Genomic DNA, 24,500 nt, shown 5'->3' on the forward strand with positions numbered 1-24,500 from the left:
ACAGCCACTGTGGAGGCCTGGACCGAGCAGCCTGGAGGCTGAAGGACCCTGGAAGCCACCAGTTTTGGTGACAGTCTGCATCAACTTCATTGCCATTTGGGAAATTCAGACTATTAGCAAGCCAAGCAAAGTTTGGAGTGTACAGCTGCAAAATGTAACTCTCAGAATTCCTGAGTTATCACTGGAAACGAGGCTATTTATGGCAAGAGGTGCTGGTGGATGCAAACATTTCTGAGATGTAGCAACAGGAAGATAAAACGTTAACACTCGCAACTAATCACATCAATAGGTTCACGGGGGATGCTTCCACTGTCTTCAGTCAGAAAGGCAGGATGGATTGGCCTGCGATGAGCCATTTCCTGCCAGAAGGTTATTACACCCATTAGCTTTAAACGCATTAAAAAGTACAGGCATTTCAACAGCACCATTTTACTCCTACCACAGGTTATTTTTTTATTTAAAACTACATTTATCAGATCTGTTCTCCAGGACTGCATGAACTGTGCAGGTTAGTCCTAAGAAGATGCAATCAAAAATGCCTCTTAGCTGCTTTCCAGTGAAGAGTTCACTCGCACAGTAGGCAAAATTCAAGTAAACAAACACTGAATTTACATACATCTGAAAAACAAAAACAACCAACCAAATAAAAACAACAAAAACAAAGTCCCCTTGAGAAGGTCACTTCAGAAATAACATGAATCAATAACACTCAGCTCCCCCACCAAGACACAGCAGTGGTTCAAAGTTCTGAAGCTAGTTAACAAGGGGTAGTTTATTGAATAAAAAGCATTCATCATGTGGCTTGTTTCTGTTCCCCTGAATTCAAACAGCAAATTACAAATGTCTTTGAAGAGCTATGGCTGAACCCACAGAGCTCCTGGTGCAGGTGGAGTCACTCAGCTGCTGTGTTTATCATGTATCTATACCCATTTCTCACAGGCATCAAGAGTTGGTGATGCCAGAAGGAGAGTTTTCAGCATCCCTCAGGCATGAAAAAGCTGGCATATGGATTTTGAGAATTCCTCTTATTAAAATTAGAGCAAAGACTGCAATCTTTTCCAAGTGCTGCCAGTTGATACTGGCATATCAGCTAGTGAAAGGATCTGAGCACCAAATATTTCATGGGGATAACATTTTGGCTGAGCCCACCTCTGTGACAGACATATAAAACCGGAGATGTTGGAAGTGCTGGTATGGAGCGCTCAGCTCTGCATGCAGGAGGTATCCACCAGCATCCAGCTCAGCCCACCTAACAATAGAGGAGGCTCTTGGTAGCCAAACAGGGCATGGTCTGGTGACCTCTGTGAGCTCCCTCTTGTCTTCCTGCTCTCCTCAGAGGTTGGTGAGGTGCTGGCACAGCTGCCCAGAGAAAATATGGTGCTCCATCCCTGGAGGCACTCAAGGCCAGGTTGGATGGGGCCTGGGCATATGAGCTGGTGGGGGGCAGCTCTGCCCATGGCAGGAGTTGGGGCTGTATGATCTTCAAAGTCCCTTCCAACTCAAATCATTCTATGATTCTGTCTGCTCTGTAAATATCATCACACATGGCTTCATGCGGGGGATATATCTGTATATCTTAGCAAGGCTAAACAAAACCTAGTGGTCCAGAAGACCTATTTCTGCCTTCTGCCTTCTGCAGCACTCACTGTACTAATCTTTTATGTATTTATTGGCATAATATTTTATAAGTTGACACTATCTTTAGGTTAGATATTAGGAGGAAGTTTTTCACCCAGAGGGTGGTGACGCACTGGAACAGGTTGCCCAAGGAGGTTGTGGATGCCCCATCCCTGGAGGCATTCAAGGCCAGGCTGGATGTGGCTCTGGGCAGCCTGGTCTGGTGGTTGGTGACTGTGCTTGTGGTAGGGGGGTTGAAGCTAGATGATCATTATGGTCCTTTTCAACCCAGGCCATTCTGTGATTGTTTCTATGATTCTATGATTCTGTGATTCTATGATTTAGTTTACAAATAGGAAACTGTTACACTATGGGTCATATTTTACACATACTTGTAATAACAAGGCTCAGATGGAATAAAGTACAATGAAATGAATTGTTCTGCATGTTGGAGATGGACAGATGGAGCTGGCAAGCTTTTCAGTAGGCCTTCTGAAAGTTCATTATTTTGATGGCCATATTTTTACATGAGCAATTCACTAGGAATCTGGCTTTGTGTGATCTCAAATTCCCTCTGGGACATAGTCCTTTCTTTTGACAATGGCCAACTACTTGATGTTACATGGATTCTCCAAGAGTGTAAACATGAGGAGCTGTTTCAATTTTCACTTCCAACATCTCCAAAAGTAAAATAATTCCAGTTCTACATATAGTTTTTGTTCACACCAGATAATCTCAGGTACCTACAGATATTTTGGCAACATTCAAAGCAGGATCAATTTTTTCACATGTGCCACTTTATCTATTAATGGGCCTGCATATTCAGCTGCTGAAAAACATCTTGTATGAGTCGTAATCTTGGATGGTGTTGGACATAAAATCCCACTTAAAATTTATGTGTTTCTTCAAAATATAATTGTGGGTGTTAATTTTGTACCTAGTCTTTTCCATGTATGTCCCAGGAGAAAAGCAGAATGTGACTTTGTGGGAACTGGGGCTTCACAGTGCATACTATACTCCATTTCAAATTACAAGCCAGTATTTATTGGTGTTTATTGGTTTTGTAATTCTGAGATGAGATTGACTTACATTTTCTTGATTGGCATATACTTGGTTTTGACACAGTTACTGGCAGCTTCAAAGCACCATGGTAATTACTGAACAATCTCACCTTTCTTATGCAAGGGAAATAATAGAGTAGATTACATGGGGGAAGGAAATATGTTGGTTGAAAAATATGTATTTATTAGCTGATACTGGATCTGACCATACACATATTGACAAAAATGAAAGGAATTCCATTTCAGTTTTGAAAAATGTGTATTTTCACAGAGAACATGTCTCTTCTGGGAGCCTTTAATTTAATGTACGTTGGTTTCCTATTTTAAGAAAACAATTTGCTGTTAAACACTATGCCAGCTAGACTTACATTTTTCAAGTAAAAAACTCTTTGTCCTGAAGTATTTTAAGGTCCTAAAGAGCAGGAAATTGCCTATGACATTTCAGTTTTTCCATTCTAAGAAAAAATGTTCCAAAGTCTAAAAATATCTCTCTTGAAAAACACTCTTACTCTCGTTGTAATATACCATAAGCCATGTGACAACAAAGACATTGCTTTCTGAGACAAGCATTGTTTTCAGTAAACTGAAGAACTTAGAGTCAGCAATTAAGATTATTTTCATGTAAAACTGCTGACTTGAATTGAAAAAATGTTTATTGATGTAATCCAAATAATTTGATGGCCTACTTTCTAATACAATGTCTCTTTGTTCCTCTTTCTTACTTAACATTAACAAAAATGATATAGGTCAGAATTACACATTCACCTAGGAAGGAAATCCCAGTAGACATGTACCATTGGCTTGTTTCACTATTAGGTGTTTTCAACTTCTTCCAATACTAAGTATTTTTAGAGGAGCATTTAATGTATTCATACACATTTTGGTCTGTGGCCACAAATAAACAGGTATGGTAGACAGAAATAGAAATAAGGTTAACAAAATGCATCATGTGGTGCAGTAGCATCTGGGAGTATGTTCTGCAGGTCAAAGATGGATGCCTTACTATTATGCCTGGATATCCAGAAGAATTGAAAGAGGGTTTTGGTATTCAGATAATTATCCCAGCAGTGCGTTCAGGCATGTGAGCTAATCACAAGACACTTGTTTATTGTCAACTCAGAAAAATAAAGAAAGGCTGACTTACAAGTAGGCTGAGGCCACTGTGGAGACATTCCTAGACAGGGTGGAACCCACAGAATGAGCAGAGCTGTCACTGGAGATGCAGCAGGTCCCAATTTGCACTGAAGCTGGAGATGTAGCTTCATGATATCGTCTGTTCTGTGATGAAATATGCTTTAGCGGTTCTTAGTCTTATCTCTCTCCCTTGAGGCCCTGACTACTCACTCCTGGCTTTGCGCTGCAGCTCGTTGCCTGTCCTCAGTTGTCCTACTATAAATGCTGGTGGGGGCAGGCTGCAGAGTAGCTTCCTAAAGTCATCAAGATTAAAACTAGCCTTTTGGAAATGTTTTGCATTTTCTGGGATTGATTAAATCCCAATCATTTCAGCTGTCTGATTTTGCAGACATCCCTAAAATAGCTGTACGAGACCAAGTGAAATGGTAACAAATGGAACTACTGAAAGGTAATTTAATTTTTAAAATTATCTAAATGATGCATCACAAAGATTTGCACAGAGTGGCTGTGTCTCCTCACTCACAAAGTAAAAGCACAGGAAATATACTTTCTTCCAGTTTGAAAATCTTAATGAATGTAAACATCCACTAGAATTTAATGAATCACACAGCCTGGAGGGGTCAAGATTAGACAGGCTTGATCCCATGAAGACCAATAGGGGTTTTGCCTCTTCCTTATTTTCAGCTAAAATTTATTCTCTCCTATCTATTCTTCAGGGAATGACTGAGTTTTAATATTCCCTGGTATTTGACCATAGGCTTATTATATACATCAAAGTATAATATGGATCATGTAACTATTGATAGTCTCCTGCATTAGAAACCTTGGAAATACAATGGGAAAGGACATCAAGAGCTCCACTAGACCATTCCTCTGCCCTGAGGCTTAACCATATCTATGCTGTGCATAGCAGTATTTATCTAAATTGATTTTTAACAAAACTTGATTTTTAAAATACACGTACCTTCTTACGTAGTCTATGTCTGTGTAGTGTTTAACTAGGGATGTTCCTCAACACCTCATCTACATTTGACCCACAGTGAGTGTTTTACATCAGGATGGACCAACAGAGGGAAACAGCTGTGTGGTGTTGTTTGTTGCTTTCTCTTTGAGCTAAGAAAAGTAAATGTGGACCCAACCCTGTCATTTAGTAAATATACTGAATTAATACACATTTCTGTATATATGTGAGCTCAGAAAAAGTTGCAGAATCAGTGATTTGCTGTTAAAACAAGTTCCTTGTGAGAGAATATAGGTCTTGTATTTGTGCAGGGAAATGTTGGCATTGACACGTGAATACATCTTATTTGCCTTACAACAGCAAAAAGATAACGTCTAATATCATTGTGATCCCTGTAGGAAGAGAGAACAGTTCTGTTGATGTGCACATTTAAAAAACATACCGGTGTAGTACAGGATGTACAATAGAAGTCAAAGTAGAAACGAATAAACAAGCTATGAAAGCATGAGCCTTTACCAGTACACCACCAGAAAGCTTTGCAGCACTGCAAACAGTCCAAAGACAAACAGCTGCACCTCATCAATTGCAAATGATGGTTCAGAAAAGACAGAAGACCAGAGGGAATGAATGTGCTATAGGGATTCTGTATAGGAAGTCAGCAGAACAAAGACAAAACCATGTGGAAGATGCAGAAGAAACAATGGAATGCTAGGAGAAAATGAGGTAGTGCTGCATTCCTTAGATCTATATTACATATATAATTGTTTCAGTGGGAGTGACACTTAAGTGAAGTGAATAAGTAACAGCAATCTTGGTGGGGCAAAAAGAGGCAATATTAAACTGGATCCTGGGAGAAAGCAAGCATAGGCAGCAGAGCTGATGACAGTTTGAGAACCTGGAGAGTTACCTTTCTCCCTGAAGGTGAGAAAAGGGGAGGTTTGCCAAACACTGAGTCGCTTTTCGTTCTTTGTCTCCACAACTTAAAGATAGCAGAAGTATTTGTCATGCAAACAGCCACAAGCAATACGAGCTGGCTTGCTGGCATTTTACTTTTTTATTTTATTTATTTTTTTCCTGACTCCATGAGAAAATCAAGGATAGTTAAACCAGTACAATTAGATCACTTAAATTCTTGTTACATTTCTTTGAAACTGTAATCACTTTTTGTAGAGCCTGTTTTCAGCAGATCATCAACTTGTCAGCACTACCTACTCGTTCCTGCCATACAACCTCTTGATTTTTTTATTTTATTTTATTTTTTATTTCCCTTATTGCTGTGTTTGGGGCATTTTTTCCATCTTTCCTCTCTTCTTTTCTTGTTTTTCAGTGTCACTGGCACAGGAAATGTCGCTCAGATGGCAGATCCTTTTCACCTAATTTTATCTGGCTTAGGTAAAGCTTGGTTGTGTACTACTCTGTTAGCAACATAGTTATTAGTCATTACCATGAATTAAGAGAAAGAGAGATTTTCTGGGAGCATGTCATCTTCCAGCTACACTAGGCATCCATTTTAGACAGATGTCTTTCTCTGTCTAGACTGTCTTTCTTTTTGCGCTGACTATAAACAAAGACTGGTTTAGGTACAGATGTCTGGGTCAGGTTAGATGAATCACACTTATAAAGTTCTACTGAATATTCCCAGTTACTAAGAACACTGATTTTGGCAGCAGTTTTGCAGTGACTTGTAGACGCTGTTTCCATCTTTTGCAATACCTTTGGATTCAGGGAAGCATCTGATGAAGAAACATACCCTTGCAGACTTTTTGGCTCTGCACAGGTGAGGAACTAAGAGCGCACCTTGCCTACAGGCAGACGTGTTGCAACATAAGATGCAAATAGCTTGAAAGAAAAACAGAAGCATAAAGAAACAGCTCTTTATGTGCCCTGGAGCAAGAGGAGAAATTGGCTAGGTATTTTTGTAAGACAATTCAGGAAACGCTCATTTGACACAATCACGATGACACTTATTTTGTTTGTATCAAAAGTTTTAACTTGACTTTGCTACAGATATTGTTTAACAATGGGCAAAATATTTTAGTACTAAGAAAGAAACAATTTCACATTTCATGTGTCATTCCATGTATTTCACGTCTGTCATTCCACGTATTTCTAACTGGACAATTAAATCAGAGGCAGCTCTTTGAACACAGTAAACATCTGGCACAAAAAATAAGTTAATCAATAGACTTTGTATATATTTATATGAGAAGGACAACTGATAAATCTTAATAATTAGCATTGCTGCTCAACAGCAATGATCTCAAAGACAAACTTCTGGTCCCACATGGCAATCAAGATGATAGTTCAGTCTTATAACAACATATGCTGGCTACTGTGGACTAAAATGCAGTAGTTTGTCTGAAGAACCACTTGTGCTGCCACCCTTATATTTTGACCATACTCTGAAAATGTATGGAACAATTTGTCCCATCAGGATTTCATGTGTTTGTGGTTACAGGAAATCTGTAGGAAAGAGAAAATATCCCACTCAGCAGCAGCAGGATGGCAGCTATAATCCCAATGGGAATGGCAGCACCAGCTTCCTGTGCCACAGGACTGGAGGGCATGAGGTAGGAGGGAGGGAAGGCGATGCTCTGGTTCTGCGTTACAGAATAGAAGTTATAGCTCACTGGAATCAGGACACACAGACCAGCAAATAAGTAGAAGAAGCCACCCACCAGGAAGAAACGGGTAATGGCAGTTTTATGACTGATTCCTATATAAATATTTCTCAGAGCACATATTGTGGCGATCAGTCCCAATAATCCCATGACCATGGCAATCACCAGGAGACCCTGAGCAGCATAGATTTCTCCAGGGATGGAGGAGTCATAACCAATGAATTTATGGCAGAACTGCTCTTCATAGCCAGGTGAGACATGAATGTAACTGATGAAGCAGACTTTCCAAATCCCCACCCAGGCGATGCCAGAGGAGATGATGGTGGTGTTGTCCACGTGCCACACTCTCCACTCCACAAGTCCCATGGAAACGGTGCACAGAATCCAGCCTACTGTCCCCAGTGCAAAGGAAGCCAGCTGGAGGTAAGAGGTGTCAATTAGGGAGCTCATCATGTGGGGGCCTTCTCTGTCACAGGCCTTGCCATGCAGCCAGAGATGAGTGCTGGAAGGAAACAGCGTAGAACCAGGACAGCATGACCAGGTCCACCCTTCAGTGAAAGGCAAGAGAGTGCATGAGTGGAGGAGGCTGGCCCTCCCTAACATTAGTGAAGTGCTAAGCTCAGGGTAGACAAATAATAGGCTTTAATTCTGTATATCTCACTGCATCAGAAAGAGAAGAAAGGGTCTCTGTATAGCACCCATCACAATCTCTATTTTACACCCACAAAAAGAAAATTCACATCTTTTTCCGATTTATTTTCTCCCTCTATTTAACTGCTATGTTCCACAGGCCCTCAGATGCACTGCATACAATCAGTACCCCTGGGGGCAGCTGGCTTCTCTTGTCCAATCATCCTAAAACTGTGAAAAATCTCTGGCTGTTTTGCCTAGCAAAAGGTTTTGTCTTTGTTTGCTGACTCTGTACTCTGAGTGGGAACTAAGAGTGCCTTTTTTAATGAAAAATATCTAAAATTTCCCACCTCTTTCATACAGCTTTCTGAATAACTACAGGAATGACTCATCAGCAGGGAAGATCTGGCTTTGAATTCATTGTATAGACCTGAAAGTTGTAGAGATTTTCATATTCCATAAATAATCCAAAACACCTTTTCTCCTGTTTCCATTGCACTCAAGACAGAATAATAGTATCATAGAATGGTTCGGTTTGGAAGGAACCTGTAAGATCATCTAATTCCAATCCCCTGCTACAGGCAGGGACACCTTCCATTAGACCAGGTTGCTCAAAGCCCCATCCATCCTCACCCTGAATGCTTCCAAGGGCATCCACAACCTCTCTGGGCAACCTGTTCCAATGTCCCACCACCCTCACATAGAATTTCTTCCTAAAATCAAACCATTCTATGATTCTGATTATTACAAATGTACATTTAATCCTTTCTGGTATGGAGAAAGTTGCTCCAGAATATTCTCTTGTATTTGTATCTACTTAAAATAAAACCAATTTATAAATGCTTTCTTAATCTGATATTTTATTTGCAGAATGATTATATATATATATGCAAACAATGACAGCTATTAATAGCCATACAGTATTGTTGCCATTACATGAAGTTAGAAATGGCTTTTTTTTTTCTGACACATTTCCACATTAAAATAGCGTTGTTTCTGTAAGCATCAGTTGATCTTCTTAGACAAAAAAAAAGAGAGCAATCAAAATATTTTTGTGTTTATTTCCTTCTGCTTTTGCTTGAATCAGTTGAACACAGAGAGGCCAAATCTGAATCATATTAAAATACACAGAGCCTGTATTTCTGTAACACTGTTCCTAAGCACTATTAACAGCCATTTAGTCAACTGATTGATATCAAGTTCGTAAAAGACAGACAGTGCTCAGTGTCACCTACCAGCTGCTCAGTGTCACTGAGAGCTGTTAGGTGTATGGTGTCAAAATGTATCTTTATGGGTTGAATTTGTCCACCTTCTCACAGAATTAAATTAGATGATTGTATCCATTACTGAGTCCTCTATATGCTACATTACTTAAATGGTGTCAAGGATTACATTTTGAAACCAGAAAATAGGGAAAGTTCTTATTTTTTTTTCCCTATGAGATTCAGCAAAAATACAGAACAAGAAAACACTTAGGATGAAAGAATCCAGTGCTTACACAAAAATTCTAAAAACAATGGAAATAATAAAGTTGGAAGTTTCATGCTTAGATGAGCTAGAAATGTTTAGAAACACATGAAATTACTTATCATGGCATCATAGGTGGGGAATGATTCATTTTTTGGCTCCTTTCTCTACCTGCTCACTGGATCTCATCTGATCTAACGTAGTAGTGCTGACTTAGAGAAAAATCTGGATGGAAAAGAAGTACTTTGGAGATCAGTGGTGAAGCTGAATTACAATTATTGTACTTGGCACTTTTGAAAAAATGAACAGAAGCCCATACTCATGACTACTCATACTGGGACTCGGGAAGAATACAATGAATGAAATACTGAGATTGGCAAGGAAGTTACTTGCCATACAAAAACATATTAGAATCAAAACGGTGATCTGTTTTCTGTTTCCTGCCTCTATTGTTGAGAATTTAAACATAAATTCTGTAGGTTTTGCTGCTATCTTCAAATTGGAATGGATATGCATCACTCGCCAGAAGGACTGATTTAAGGCAGTCTTTAGATAAGACCGTATTTAGTATCAAATATCTCACATAAATCAGGAGCCTGTGCACTGCTTTAGAAGGCATTTCCAAGCTTATCTTTCAATACAGATTTAATATTTTATATTTGTCGGATCACTCAGCACTTTGCCTGCAGGTCTGGCACGCGGCATTTACGTGACCCATCCAGCACATTCCTTTGGGATGCATCGAGCCTCTCTCAGAGGAGCTGCATGTCCCACAGGAAAAAGTATTAGGGAAAGCCACTCGCACCCAGCAAACCCTGTTCCTAGGGCCTTTGTGGCATTTCTGAAACCACGGAGCATGGGCAAAGCAGCCCTTTAACTCCTAGGTCCCAATAAAGCCAGGGGAGATCTGCAGAGGGCATTCCCACCTCCTTTGGGATGGGAGAACCTGCTGCTAACTTGATATTCTCATTAAACAGATTTTTAGTTACCCTTCTTGGTCCTTGTGCAAATGTCCTTTCTTGACCCATGAGATGAAAACTTGAATGTCCAGCCTCTGTGTGCTTACAGCTATAGTGGAAAGTTCAAAGCACAAATCACTAGGCAGCCTGCGCTAGGATGAACAGCAATGGCATCATCTATTGACTGATTTTGTGCTTCAGTAAGAAGAGAAATATCTGGAGTTAATTTAATTAGCATAGTAAGATTACCTATATGATCTGAATAACACAATGATGTAATGTGATGAATATAGGAAATCTCCTAAGGCAAATGAATTCATACTCACTCAGCTACAAGAGGTCTTCTGAGCCATTAGCTGCTTTCCTGGTGGGAAATTCTTGACTGGGAAGTTCACTCAAAGCTGCGGATTTTAGCAATCAGAGGTTACATGCCAGATACCTCATAGGAAGGTCAGCTACAAAGCCGGTGGGGCAGGAGGAGGCAGGCAGGCTCACGTGGTATGTGTGCCAGGAGACACAAGGCCTGACCCAAAATGTTTTCCCCCAAAGAAGCAAGAGGAGTGCATTAAGAGTGGGCTACAATTCCACCTTTAATGCTGCATCAACAGTATCATTCCAAATAGCTGCAGCACTTCTAGGGACATTACTTTTCAAACTCTGGACACAACAGCCAAAAAAGGAGAGCAGCTTCCACATGCTCATAGAATCATAGAAAGGCCTGCTATGTGCAGGGTCGCCAACTACCAGACCAGGCTGCCCTGAGTCACATCCAGCCTGGCCTTGAATGCCTCCAGGGATGGGGCATCCACAAGCTCCTTGGGCAACCTGTTCCAGTGCGTCACCACCCTCTGGGTGAAAAACTTCCTCCTAATATCTAACCCAAACCTCCCCTGTCTCAGTTTAAAACCATTCCTCCTCTGTCCTATCACTATCAACCCCTGTAAACCCTCTTGCTTTTATGGTCCCTTCAAATATTGGAAGGCCACAATGAGGTCTCCCAGCTGCCTTCTCTTCTCCAAGCTAAGCAAGCCCAGTTCCCACAACCTTTTCTCATAGGAGAGGTGCTCCAGCCCTCTGATCATCTTAGTGGTCCTACTATGGACCCGCTCCAAGAGCTCCATGTCCTTCCTGTACTGGGGGCCCCAGGCCTGGACGCAGTACTCCAGATGGGGCCTCACAAGAACTGAGTAGAGGGGGACAATCACTTCCCTCTTCTGCTCATCACCACTTTTTAAATGCAGCCCAGGAAATAGTTGGCTCTCTCTCTCACAATCCCCAGTTGCATTCTTGCAATCTTAACTACATCTTTAATTTCTTTTATTTCGAGGGGATTTCCTTCATAGATATATTTTTAACCAAATGCCCCACTCTATTAAAATTAAAATGGAAACTTGATTGTGTTCAAGGGAAATTTGCACAAAGACAGAGGTGATTGAAATGTGGTACACGCCAGTGAGTTAATCTGAATGTAAAATCTTGAAGGATCCTTTCTGTTTTACTGTGGATTTTCATTTATATCAATCAGTGCACAGTAAGCAGCTGTTTAAGAAGTTTGTGGAGCTATTCCTCATGTATTTCAGGGACATGATGACATATGGCCTACCCCTCCTCCTTACAAGGAACAGATGAGGATGCCTGGAGCTGTGGTGACTTTCCTGCAGCCACAGGCTTGCTTCTAGGAAAAAATATGGAAGTAAGCCACTTTCTCAACTACCACATGGCTACATGGTGATTTTGGGGGTCACCAGTGCTTCAGGCTTACTTTGAAAAGAATAAAATGAAATGCTACCATCTGAGAGATAAAGATAATTTCTTGGTCCCATCTCTTGATGTTTGCAGGAAAAATGGAGCTGCATTTCATATTTTGTCAACACTTCTACTTCCAGTTACCAGTAATACTGACAAAGAGCAGTGGCTGTGTTAACAATTCTCAGAGCTGTGAAACACATTTCACTTCTGGAACTAATACTAGGGCCCTATGTAAACCATTTTTCCATTTTTAATTACCTTCAGTGGTTTGTATGCATCAGCTGGGTTCCAGATCTGCTTTCTAAAGGTTCTGTCTTAGGGTTCTGAAAAAAAAAAAATAAATTAAAACCCTGCAAATGAATGAGGAAGCTAAAAAAGGAAAAAAAAAAGGCACTAGGTAGAATGCTTCCTTAATTAGTTCACTTAAATGTAAGTGAGCTTCTCAGGTTACTGGGTCTCAGACTCCCCCCCAGAGTGAGCTCCTGTCCCAGGGCCTCAAGTCGTAGGGTGGCATAAAAGAGTGCCCCAACCACGTAGTCATCCACAAGCTTGAAAAATGGGCCCACATGAACATAAGGAGATTCGGTAAGGCCAAGTGCAAGGTGTTGCATCTGGGACGGGGCAATCCCAGAAACATGCACACTCTGAGAGAAGAACTCATTGAGAGCAGCCTGGAAGAGAAGCACTTGGCGGTTCTGGTGGACAAAAAGCTGGACATGAGCCAGCAGTGTGCGCTTTGAGCCCTGTATCCTGGGCTGCATCAAAAGAAGGGTGGCCAACAGGGAGAGGGAGGGGATAGTCCCCCTCTGCTCTGCCTTTGTGAGGCCCCATCTGGAGTACTGCATCCAGGCATGGGGCCCCCTATATAGGAAGGATGCAGAGCTGTTGCAGTGAGTCGAGAGGAGGGCCACGAAGATGATCAGAGGGCTGGAACACCTCTACTATGAAGAAAGGCTGAGGGAGCTGGGCTTGTTAAGCTTGGAGAAGAGAAAGCTCTGAGGAGACATAAATGCGGTGTTCCTGTACTTGAGTGGAGCTTATAAGCAGGAAGGAGACTGACTTTTTACATGAGCAGATGGTGATAGGACAAGGGGGGGAACAGTTATAAATCAAAAGAAGGGAGATTTAGGCTATAGGAAGAATTTTTTTACTCAGAGGTTGGTGAGGCGCTGGCACAGCTGCCCAGAGAAGCTGTGGTGCCCCATCCCCGGAGGCGCTCAAGGCCAGGTTGGATGGGGCCCTGGGCAGCCTGAGCTGGTGGGGGGCAGCTCTGCCCATGGCAGAGACTGGGGTTGAGGGGGTTTTGAGCTCCCTTCCAACCCAAACAATTATGTGATTCTAGGATTCTATGATTCCACACATCCCCTTCCTCTCGTATGTTCACATCCAGTGTTATGGACTTCACTGCTCGCCCCTCTTTGTGTTTCAAAATAAACAAACCAAAGCAGCCTGCACATTTGTTCCACCAAGAAAGAATACATTGAGACTGAGCTGTGTAAAAGCTCTTTGCCCATTTTGGGAACAGATTTTGTTTGGTTTGCTTTAATGCCAGAATGAAGTGAAACCAATAATTTCTGAATATTGCTCACTGGTTTTTCAGGCCCTATTTTACTTTCCTGAGTTTGAGCCCATCTTGAGCTAAAAATCAAAGTGAGGAAACATTGCAGGCTTGCATGGGATGTGATGGCAGTAGGTTTGAACCAAGACACCTCCTTATCATAGGTTTTACTACGATTTACATATATTTTACTGGATTGTTTCTCCTTTGCCTTGAGGCTTGAATGGAGCCAATTAAAGGCTAAGTAGAACAGTAGAATCTGCTCAGAATTACAACTGCTGGAAAAAAACAGGACAGTTCCTCTGGCTATGTTGAGATGGCATCCTCCTGGGAAGCTTTATCGAGGAGAGGGAAACCCACGGGCCTGCCTGGCACAAAGAAAACACATCTATGCCATCAGGAGGCAAACACAGCCAGGCCACGGGAGCTCACAGAGCAGGAAGAGCAGGGCACGGAGTATGGGCTGAGGGCATGGGAAGAAGTTTCTTAGACAAGTCAGCGTCCAGCCAAAGGAATTGGACCAGATGCTGTCTGTGGGAGAAGTGAGGAATACTGGCAACATTATGAGCATCAGCCTAGAACACACTGCACGGCACCCAGTCAGGAGCTGTAAGCACTCCCTGTACCTCATAAGGAACTGCCTGTGAAGGGGGAACTGAAGAGCACACAGCCCTCACACAGCGACTCGAGATTCTCCTTGTAGGCAGAGGGTGGATGGTTGAAAGGAGAGCCTTCCAAAACGGTAAGAGACAATACTTATTTCTTTGTAAATGCTAGCACAGCTAGGGTAAAGTACACTAAAAATGGTAACAACGGAAGAGCAAAGATCCTTCCTTTGCCATCTACTGCTGAACAGCCCTGCTATAGGAGTTCTGCTGCAGCTGTAACTGCCTTGACGAGAAAATGCCTGATAAACTCTTCCTATACAAAATATGCACAAGGTTATTTTTCCCAGCTTGTGTAAGCAGGATTTAATTTACTTTAGATTTTTTTTTTAAATGTTTTAAGCAAATATTTTAGCTGTAGATGTTGCCAGGCACCACATGCATTTTGAAATTAACATTCAAATCCCACTTTTGTGAAGTTTTATAGCCAAGATGCAGCTTTATTGGCCTATACAGGGCAAGGCTTACCGACCAAATCCTTTGCTCAATCCACGTCTTGCAGCAAAAAGGAAGTAGGAAAAAAACAACAGCAGAGCAATTAAGAAGGTCTCTTCCTAGCAATATCCCCGTGATTTAATGCTCAAAAATTTAATTCTTCAATTCTCAGTTGGGAAAACATTCTTCATAGGAAACAAATAAATATTTAAATATCTCCCCATCTGTTCTTCATCAGCACTTCATAAAATAAGTCGTATAAAAAGCAGAGCAGACTTACTTCTGTGGGGCTGAGTGTTGTCCAAGGCTTTGAAGCAGTGTCAGCTGGGTGCAGCAAGTTCCAGAAGAGAGGTGAAAATAAATGCCCCTGCAAATCTTGTGCTACCGAACAGGTACCTCGCAGTTCCTTGTCACTCTCCCACTAAGTCAATAAAGATGGAAAAAGTCAGTTAATCATTAACATACTATAAAAATATGTAAGCTTTACCATATGCCATCATTTCTAATTGCTGTGAAACACTACCAAAGTATGTTAGTAACTCTCATGTGAAACTCAGTTTTCTGTAAGATGCTCTTTCAGAAAAACTGCCCTTGTGATTATATGCTTTTCCTACCTGAGACCACATGGTGCCCCTGGTCTGACAGCCCAAAGGACACAGAATCTTCATTTGAAAGAGAATAAAGTGATTTCATAACCCTTTCTTGTTTGTTAGAGTTTTCTTCTGTATTTATACAGGTAGTGAAATCAGTCCAGCTCTGCAGCAGGGAGAAACGTAGGGGAGAAGGAAGAGGTTTCCCAAGGATAAACTCAAGTGGAATGCCTCTCTTGTTGAGCTGTGGTTGACAGTACGCATACTTCAATGCAAATAGTGCCACACTTGTTATCTTTACTAATTTATTTCTTTAATTTATATTTTTGTCTCGCTTTGTGGCTTTCTTATGAATGTAAATGTTTCTCCTCATGAACAGTAGGAGAGCTCTCATCTTCCTTCTGGTTTCCTCTCTTCGAAATTATTGTAATCTCTAAAAGACGCACTGGCTCCTGCAGAGGGAAGGAATTTCCAGGGCTGGTATTGAAAGATGACGAACTTTATTTCACAGGAGAAATATACTGAAAAGGGAAACCCTCCTTGAAAAACTCTTCTCACCTGTAATTAGCACTATGACTGTTCATTACCACCACCGAAGAAGGTTGTAAAGTGGCATTAAGCCACTGAAGTATCCTTCAGTTCTCCACATCACCTTTAATCCAGTTCCTGCAGTATCTCCCAGCTGATGATGATTCACTGCTCCTGGTGCAGGTAACAGCCTGGCTCCATGGGCCGTGGCTCTTCTGCAGTGCGTTGGGGCTGGATGTCCCCTGCAGAAGGTGGCCAGATGGAAGTGTTTCATCAGTACTGGCTGTGCATGTCAAGTGCACCCACACACCAAGTCCCTAATGGGCTTGTTGTGGTGTATTAGATAGCTTTTTTTGACATTATGATGGGTCTGTTGATTTGGAAGGATAGCATCCTTGGGCAGTAGGCAGCTGGAGACAGGTTCTTTTTTCTTTGATTTAGTAATGGTGTGAGACAAAATCTGCAGGCAAATCTATTGCTGATTTCATGTGTGAAGATACTGCACGCAGGCTGTTTGCCTAACAGGCTGTTGAAGCAGCAACAGAACAACTCCTCTTTGCTGCTCAAATCTATGTACATCTGTATCTCTGACCTACTTCTTCCCAGTCCCAAAAGACCACTGTGGTATTTAAAGATTAAACTGTATGTAAAAAAAAATAAAAAATAAAAATAAAAATTGTGATGTATTTGTCAAATGACATCAGTGCAATGAAGTGTAAATCTACTGGAAATCTCTATCCCTTTGATAAAATAGCCAGCAAATCAAGCTTCATCACATTAGTGAGAAATATAATGCACACAAAACAGAATGGAAGCAGCAAATGGGAGTGTAAAATCTCTTTTCTCATACATGATTATGACTTCTGTAGACATTTTATTCGTTTTTAAAGAAATAGTGGCAAATTGCTGGGAAGTAGGAGAAAATTAAATAAAGTTTCTGACTGCCTTATTTGAAGGAACACATTTTACACGTCAGATTTTACTGTTCTTTAAACACCAAAGGTTAATGCTTTTTCGAGCAGGAAGCATTTGCTCTCTTCCTCCTTTGGCCAAAGTGCACTGGCAACTTCAAAGACCTTTAGATCAGACCCAGTCCCTTCTGTGGTTTACAGTTTCATTGCTGAATACCACAAAACAGGAAATATTTGTTTTAAGATATTTTTCCTTTTGCTTGCCACATTGAAAAAAAAAAAAAAAAACAGGCAGAAACCAAGATGCTTTGCAAGATATATTGCTGAGCAAATGGTCCCAGCTAAGCAGCAGGCAGATGCGGCAGATGCGGCAGATGCTATGGACCACTCAGAAATTGAGGCACAAGTATTTTCTTGCCTTTTGTTTCAAGACAAAGGTTACTTCTACCAGGAAATCCATCTGTGCTCCTGCATGCCAGCAGGTGATGGGTGAAATGGGGATTAGGGTTGTTTCATCCTCATTCTTTGCCTGCAGATCATCAGACAAACTTCTCTCCAAACCCAATGTTGCACCTGTCCTCAGGTGCAACACGATGAAGAATATTTGCCCAAACGCCTGTCTGACTGTATATTTATAGCCAAACTAAATTGCTCCATGAAGCCAGGGAAATTCAGAGATGAGACAACTTTGTCAAATGACACTTGTGACAAAGTGCTTCCTAGCCCAGAAGTAGCAGACTATCTGCCCACTTTGTGCAGGTCTCCTCAAACCCAGATCGCTAGCATATTGTCAATAGTACATTAAATAACATTGAAAGGTACAGAAAGGTGAGTTTTACATGATCATAGAGTGCACAATCACCTCGTAGAAAGCATTACCCCACTGCTGGGGCCTACATTCGTAAACAACCCTCTGGACACCTCTATAGCTGCTGGACAGTTGTAAGCTGTTGTAATAATAAATAAGAGTAAGATGGGCTTCTAAAAGGGCTTAAACCTCTGACACTTCATTGTGCATGCCTTAGGGGTGGGGTAAAAAGCAGTAGGAGAGCAGGCTGGGAGTTCTCCAGGAGGGCAAGGCACTCCCTGCCACTGCAGCCAGGTGGTGGTGGCCACCAATGGTGGGATGGGCAGGGCAAGATCATGTATTCTAAACATGACCCTGGACCTGATCATGTGCAGGGTCACCAACCACCAGACCAGGCTGCCCAGAGCCACATCCAGCCTGGCCTTGAATGCCTTCAGGGATGGGGCATCCACAACCTCCTTGGGCAACCTGTTCCTATCCATCACCACCCTCAGTACTCAATACCTACTATCCTCTGCTCCTTCTGTTTCTGAATTTCTGACCAACATTCTAGTGTAACACTCCATCAGACTCTGACATTAATTGAGGCATTAAATATGTTTTCCCTCGTAGCAAAGGATACAGTATTCAATGCTAATTTTAGGTATTTAAAAGCTGAGAAGCCCGTACCGAACAAACTTGCACAGCAATAATACCCGAACCAATGACTGAATATTTGTTTATTGTTACACAAACTGTGTCCGACACCTTTCATTCACCATCACTGCTACCTTACCGTCCTCAGAGTGACACAGAACAACGGTTCTTTTGGCCTAGCTTATCCTGGATTGCCCCTATAGATGAGACAGAAGACTTGCAGGAATTTCCACTGGCTTCAGTTTTCAGAAGCAAAATTCATGTGTCAATTATGGACTGAATAATTTTGAGAGGTGTGACTTTGCTGTAATCACAACTCAACAAGGGGCTGATTAAAAACAACAGATTTTTTCTTTGTCTTGAGGGGAAATTGTTGCTTTTTTTTTTTTTTTTTTTTCTGGAGATGCAGAACACAAAAGCTCGCACGCACAGAATGAAGGGCTTCTAAAATTAGATACGCTCTTGTGGTTTGGGCAGTTTTCTGCTTATTCGCAGATACAAAAAAGTAGGTCACTGAAAGCTAACGAAGACATTTTCCTCAGACTTGTTGACATGCCAGAGCCAGTGGAGAAGACCACCTGATGAGAGGAGGATATCAACATGTCACACTCAGTTTTCACTCTGCCCTGGATTTGTTTCTGTGCTGTGAAAGCACTGCAGTGCCAAAACACCAGGCTTTTTTCCCTTCACTGGAACTGACTTTGTAGCTTCTACTTATCAATCGTTAGAAGTCACAAGAAAATCAAATTCCAATAAATTTCCAGTAATGGGAACACAAGGGAGATATCAATACAAACCTTTACCTGGTAATGTATGGCGCTTTAAAGCTTTGAAGTGCAGCTTCCTGCTTAAATAATAGGGCTCTGTTAAAGCACAGCTCTAGGAGAACAACTGATGATTCACGACTCAGTAGCTGAAATTGAACCTGATCATTTGAAGCATTGGAACAGGTTGCCCAGAGGAGGTTGTGGATGCCCATCTCTGGAGGCATTCATTCAATGTGGCTCTGGGCAGCCTGGTCTAGTGGTTGGCAACTGTGCCCGTGTAGAAGGGTTGAAACCAGATGATCATTGTGGTCCTTTTCAACCCAGGCCATTCTATGATTCTATGATTCATTCTATGGTTATGACGCTGGCTATGAGAAGATCCTCCCAATCTTTACTGACATCATAAAAGTTTTTTCCTGCCTTTACACCCGCCAGTTACCATCATAGCTGAACAAGGATGCTGAATGACTGTGATCTTTCAACTGACCGATTCCTGTAGTTGCACGTGGGAAAGTGGTCTGTAATGGAAGAAAAAAACACAAGATTCTTGGTGAATTAAATTAAAAAAAAAAAAAAGACCAAAACGTGCTGCCCAGAACACTCCAGCATCACCTGAAAACTGAAGGCTCACAGACTCCCATTGTTTACGTTACCTGTTATTCTATGAAAGCCACGTGTCGTAATCAGTTCTGCTCTCTTAAGACCCCAGCTATAAAACCTTTGGCAGTATAAATATTTGCCAAAGTAGTTGCACGTTGGTATGTGACCACAAAAAAAAAACTTCAAACAGGAATAGTGGGTTTATGATGACTGTAAATTTTCTATTCCAAGTTTCCTGACTTCCAGAGACTTAAAATCTGACCTTCATACTGCATCAATCCCTGCAGTTCCTGACACCACTACTGTATTCCTGACAAGCACCTAATTTTTATTTTCACATTCTGACTTGAGCTCAGTGGCTCTTGCTCTGACTTTCTCTGCAAAGGAGTTTCCTTTTGTATGTGATGCTGCATGACACGTACACTTTAAATCTCAGCGTTGATCAATGAATGCTCTTTGGTATTGTTATTATAAGATAGACTCTTTCTAATAACCTAAAAGAGTTCTTTTCTCATGTTTTCCATGTATCTTCACGTTGGATGTGAATAACAGAATTAAATACAACTTATTAGAAAGTTTTCACTAGAACCGTATGGCAAGATATTACTTTCCTCATTATCCTACTCCCTTCCAAGGTACTACTTCACTTCTACTAGAGCACAGAGTTCATATTAGCTGACAATTCATTGTGATCCCATGCAGTTTTTAAGTCCTTGCTTCCGAGTGTAATTCTGTCACCCCGTCCATGCAATGTCTGCTATTTGCTGCTTGACTCATTGCCTTACATGCCACCATACAGAACTGCAATTTGCTTTAGTGCACCCAAACAACAACCTCACCCTCTACAACTTCCCTCTTAATCATTTGCCACACGTGTGGCAATACTGTTCTGCCTCTTCTGTAATCACCTATTTGTATGGTGGAACTGCCCATTGCATAAAAATGCTGGTCTGAAGAATTCCACCTTTGCAAAACCAGTGTGACGATAGACTCTACCAACCTAGGTTGTGTTTTTTTTCCACCTTGCAGTAAAAATAGGAGAAAAGGCTGTTTTGTTTAACACTCAAAGTATAAATATATACAAAGATGCAGAGTACTATGAAAACAGAGTAAAATAAGTTTCCCTAGATCTCAGACCCTGGGGTACATAGTCTGTATTCACACCAAAAGGGTTCAGTGAGTAGAGGTATTTGACATACGGACCTGCAATTAACACTGTGCACCACAGCAGCTGGGCTTTCAGCTCTGACACTAGAATTTAATGGTGAGCTTGGCACCTAAAGTAGGGATTAATCCCATTTTTTATTTAGTTCAATGCCTAAATTAGGAATTTTGTCTTGCTCAATCAGAGCCTGAAGTTTGGAGGGTAGTTGGGGCAATCAGGTAGATTTTGAGGATTCTTCTCCCTAGATTATTTCTGTTTTTTAATTCACCAGTTGCCTATCGTGAATTATGCAAGTGTTCCAGATAGCCAGGATCCTCCTCTCCCTATCCCCTATTCCCAAGTGTTCAGGCTGAATATGTTGGCCTTTCCTTTGCTTTATTCCTGGTTTGCTTTCTGGGCATGTAGCTTAAGCAGGAATTGGATATTGCTCTGCCCTCCAGCATAATGATAAACTAAGCTCTTAATAGGTGGCAGTTGTGCAAGCAAAATCCCAGAGAAAAGCCTGGCTGCTCACTTAGCAAGTGATCTATTAGTGGTAGTAGGCAAGATGGAAAATGTGCACCACAGAGTGCAGGTGGTTCAAGTACCTTGAGTGCCCAGCAAACAGGGCTGCTTAGAGAATTTAGGATAGACTGAAAGAAAGGATGACTCCTTCCTCAGCGGTGAGTGCCCATCAGGGCCAGAGCTGTGCCTGTGCCTCTGGAGTCAAGAAAGGGTGCTCCTGAACAACAGTGCAATGGTGTCCTCCAGACATGCCTGAGGCAATGCAGAATTCTTCTGAGTTCTTCTCCATCCATTTATTTCAGTGATGCTCTGAGGATTTTTTCCACAACAGTAATGAGAAATGCCTGCTGTACCAAACAGGAACAACAGGGCCTTTCTGTCTCATATGTAGAGAAAGAGGCAAGCAGGAAATTCACAGCCTGACACACTTTCAAGCTTGTTTAGTTTATCTCCCTTTGGAATACCTACTCTGTTTTTTTTGGTTTTCACTTCCTTCAGATCCATATCATCTTGTTTTTAATAAAAAGCATTCGACCCGCTCCACCCCTTTCAGATCAGCTTTGGTCACCTCGATCACCACAGTCCCATTTCTCTTTTTATGTGTGGAGGAACACACCTGAGTGTGAAAGCTGCTGCAGTTGTAATCACTCGGCTGTGAACATTGTTCACACAAATCACAGTTTTATATCTGGACACTGAGATAAATAATCTCATCTTCCACTGCTTATTATTTATTCTACATTTACTCACTGTATTCCCATTTAGTAAAGACACAAGCTTAATTTATCAGTCAGCTTTTTGAGCCATATTACAGAGGATACTTGGAGCAAGTAAGGCCTAGTTAGCATAGTTGCAACTTAGCATATACTTAAGAGAAGCCATTCTTTCGTGAACCCCATGGAAATAAATTAGCAGAGATCTAAAATTCTTGAGTATTCTCACCTGTGACATGCAGCCTGGAGGTTCCACTTAAGCTACCATTTTGCTGGGAATTTCTCTTACCAAAAAGAATTATTCTTCTGTATCTTCGTAAATCTTTGGAGCTAATCTCACAAAACTCTTTACTTAAATGCTCTCCTTTGTCAGGACAGGCAGTCACGAATAGCAAATAAGAACATTTCAACAGAGGTGGATTTGTAGTAGGAATCTGATAATTCTTTAATGGTGCCAGGGTATTTTAGGCTATGGACTCGCCTTTTGAGCAGGAAGTGCATAGAATTCTTTGTCCTGCTTCATCCCAGGAAAGAATGTCAGAAAGCACTGCATTACTAGTCCACATATTCCCAGTACCCCATCCATAGCAGCAACCAGCACGAGGAAGCTTTGCCAGAAGTAGCAGAAATAATGGATAACATTAGTAGCTAAGTTTGCTTTTAACCTCATCAGCTAGCAGCTTATTGTAACCAGAAAAAAATTAAGAGAAAACGAGTATTAGATTCATAGCAGTAGTTACCTCTACAACTGAAGTGCCTGGCAGGAGTGAATAGCACAGCCCACTATCAAGGCCATCTCCAGACTTAGGAGACTGCCTCCAAGACAGAGATATCAATGCACACCTAAAAACAAAACGGTTGTGAGAATTTTTAAAATAGGAGAAAATAAAATGCACTTTACCAGAAATGTTCTCAGGAAAGACTCAACTCTCAGCTTAAGATAAACAACAGCTGTATAAAGCACGTGCCCCACAAGGTTACGAGTGAGAACCAGCTCCTGAACAAAAGCCCATCTTGAAAAGATTACACCTACTCTGCTTGTAGGTGCTATGGCAGCCTGGGAGAGAAACCTTGTGCTATTTGTACTACACTGAATTTATTTCCATTCAAATTTTCTCCTTAGATACATTAAATTAACTTACTTTAAACAGAAAAGCATTATTCATAGAAAAAAAATATCAAAACAGGAGGTAGGGAGAATGAAACCCAGGATTTTAGAGGTGATATTTTAAACCACGAGGGTAACACAACTTATTATTTGTGGATCACTGTAATTAGCTAAGTTATAGACAAGAACTGTGGTAAGTGAATGCAATGACCAATTTACTACTGCTGACATAATTGACAACATGTAGCCTAGTCCTTTTAAGCTGTAATTGTTATTATTTTTTAATAACATCTACTGTGTGGGTAGGCTCTGTCCAAGTAAGCGGGAAAACAATTTATACTCTAAAACCCCACAACTGAGAAACCTTAATGAGAACAAATCTGTGAACTTCTGCAATAATTACTGGTCACCATTTATGTAAAGTTTTACTGCACACTCCTTGCAAGGCTTTGCTGCTGGACTGCCAGATTACTTAATCTGTAGAAACTGAGACAGGTACTCCAAAATCGATCAGCAGAGCTTCATTAGGTGAAGACCACAGTGAAAAGGTGAAATCTGAAGGTCTCAAATACCCTAACACACAAAATAAAGAGCCTGATTTCAGTTAAGGAGCCATTGTGTTTTCCCCAGCCTATAGCAGTGCACAATGCCAGACCTGCCTGTAGCTGTAGTGCTGTATTAGACCAAGTGACCTGGAAGCCTATCACAATGAGGGGCATACGTGTACTTGTACAGGGAGAGAAGAATGATGTGTAAAAGCACCATTGGAGATTTAGAAAAATCCCACAAATACCCTCGTATTTTACCTTCCTTAACTTCCTTTTCCCACATAGTTCCTACAACAAAGATCTTGATGGACAGTTCACATCCATGATAATTTATTAAGCTGTAATATGTGATCTGTGGTCATCTGTGCTACAAATATGCATACACTTCTTTTTGTTTCCCAAAAAGATGAAATTAAAAGTTGCCATGGAAGCCCATTACAGATGGAGAGTTTACAGTCATCTCGCAAAAAATGTTGAGAACAACCAACTCCAAAGACTTCCACACAAAGTATCATTCTAAACGCAGGATGAAGGTGAAACTGAAACTGTAATCACCTAAGCAGAAAAATCTGAATGCCCTGAATTTCTGGTACATGTACTGGGGACTTGAGAATGACTAATTAATCTACATGTTGAACAGTCTGCGAAGAGGAAGCAAACTGGCCTTTAAAAGCTAAAAGCGCTGTTGAAATGCACCACGAAATGGTTAGCATCACGCAGCAGAACAGCAGGTTTTCACAGTTAAAACTGCACACACAGGGTATG

At 41.3% G+C, this 24,500-nt stretch overlaps 1 protein-coding gene across 9 annotated transcripts; it reads right to left on the minus strand.

The window, feature by feature from the left end:
* Nucleotides 1-2,839: 2,839 nt before the first annotated feature.
* On the minus strand, nt 2,840-15,295 carry CLDN34 (claudin 34). Of its 9 annotated transcripts, XM_085212490.1 has the most exons (6): nt 15,138-15,254; nt 14,891-14,917; nt 12,458-12,522; nt 10,777-10,851; nt 10,481-10,559; nt 2,840-10,252 (listed from the first exon to the last, which is right to left on the minus strand). In XM_085212490.1, exon 6 carries the CDS (start codon nt 7,995-7,997, stop codon nt 7,212-7,214), a length of 786 nt encoding a protein of 261 aa, XP_085068616.1. In that variant the 5' UTR covers nt 7,998-10,252; nt 10,481-10,559; nt 10,777-10,851; nt 12,458-12,522; nt 14,891-14,917; nt 15,138-15,254; the 3' UTR covers nt 2,840-7,211. The 9 variants fall into 9 exon arrangements, with proteins under 9 accessions (XP_085068616.1, XP_085068640.1, XP_085068608.1 ...); XM_085212514.1 differs by lacking the exon at nt 14,891-14,917 and having other exon boundaries at nt 2,840-7,942; nt 15,138-15,295; XM_085212482.1 differs by lacking the exon at nt 14,891-14,917 and having other exon boundaries at nt 15,138-15,295.
* Between the last annotated feature and the right edge of the window lie 9,205 nt (nt 15,296-24,500).

This window comes from Meleagris gallopavo, chromosome 1, assembly GCF_905368555.1.
Source record: "Meleagris gallopavo chromosome 1, MGAL_WU_HG_1.1, whole genome shotgun sequence".
NCBI lineage: Eukaryota > Metazoa > Chordata > Aves > Galliformes > Phasianidae > Meleagris > Meleagris gallopavo.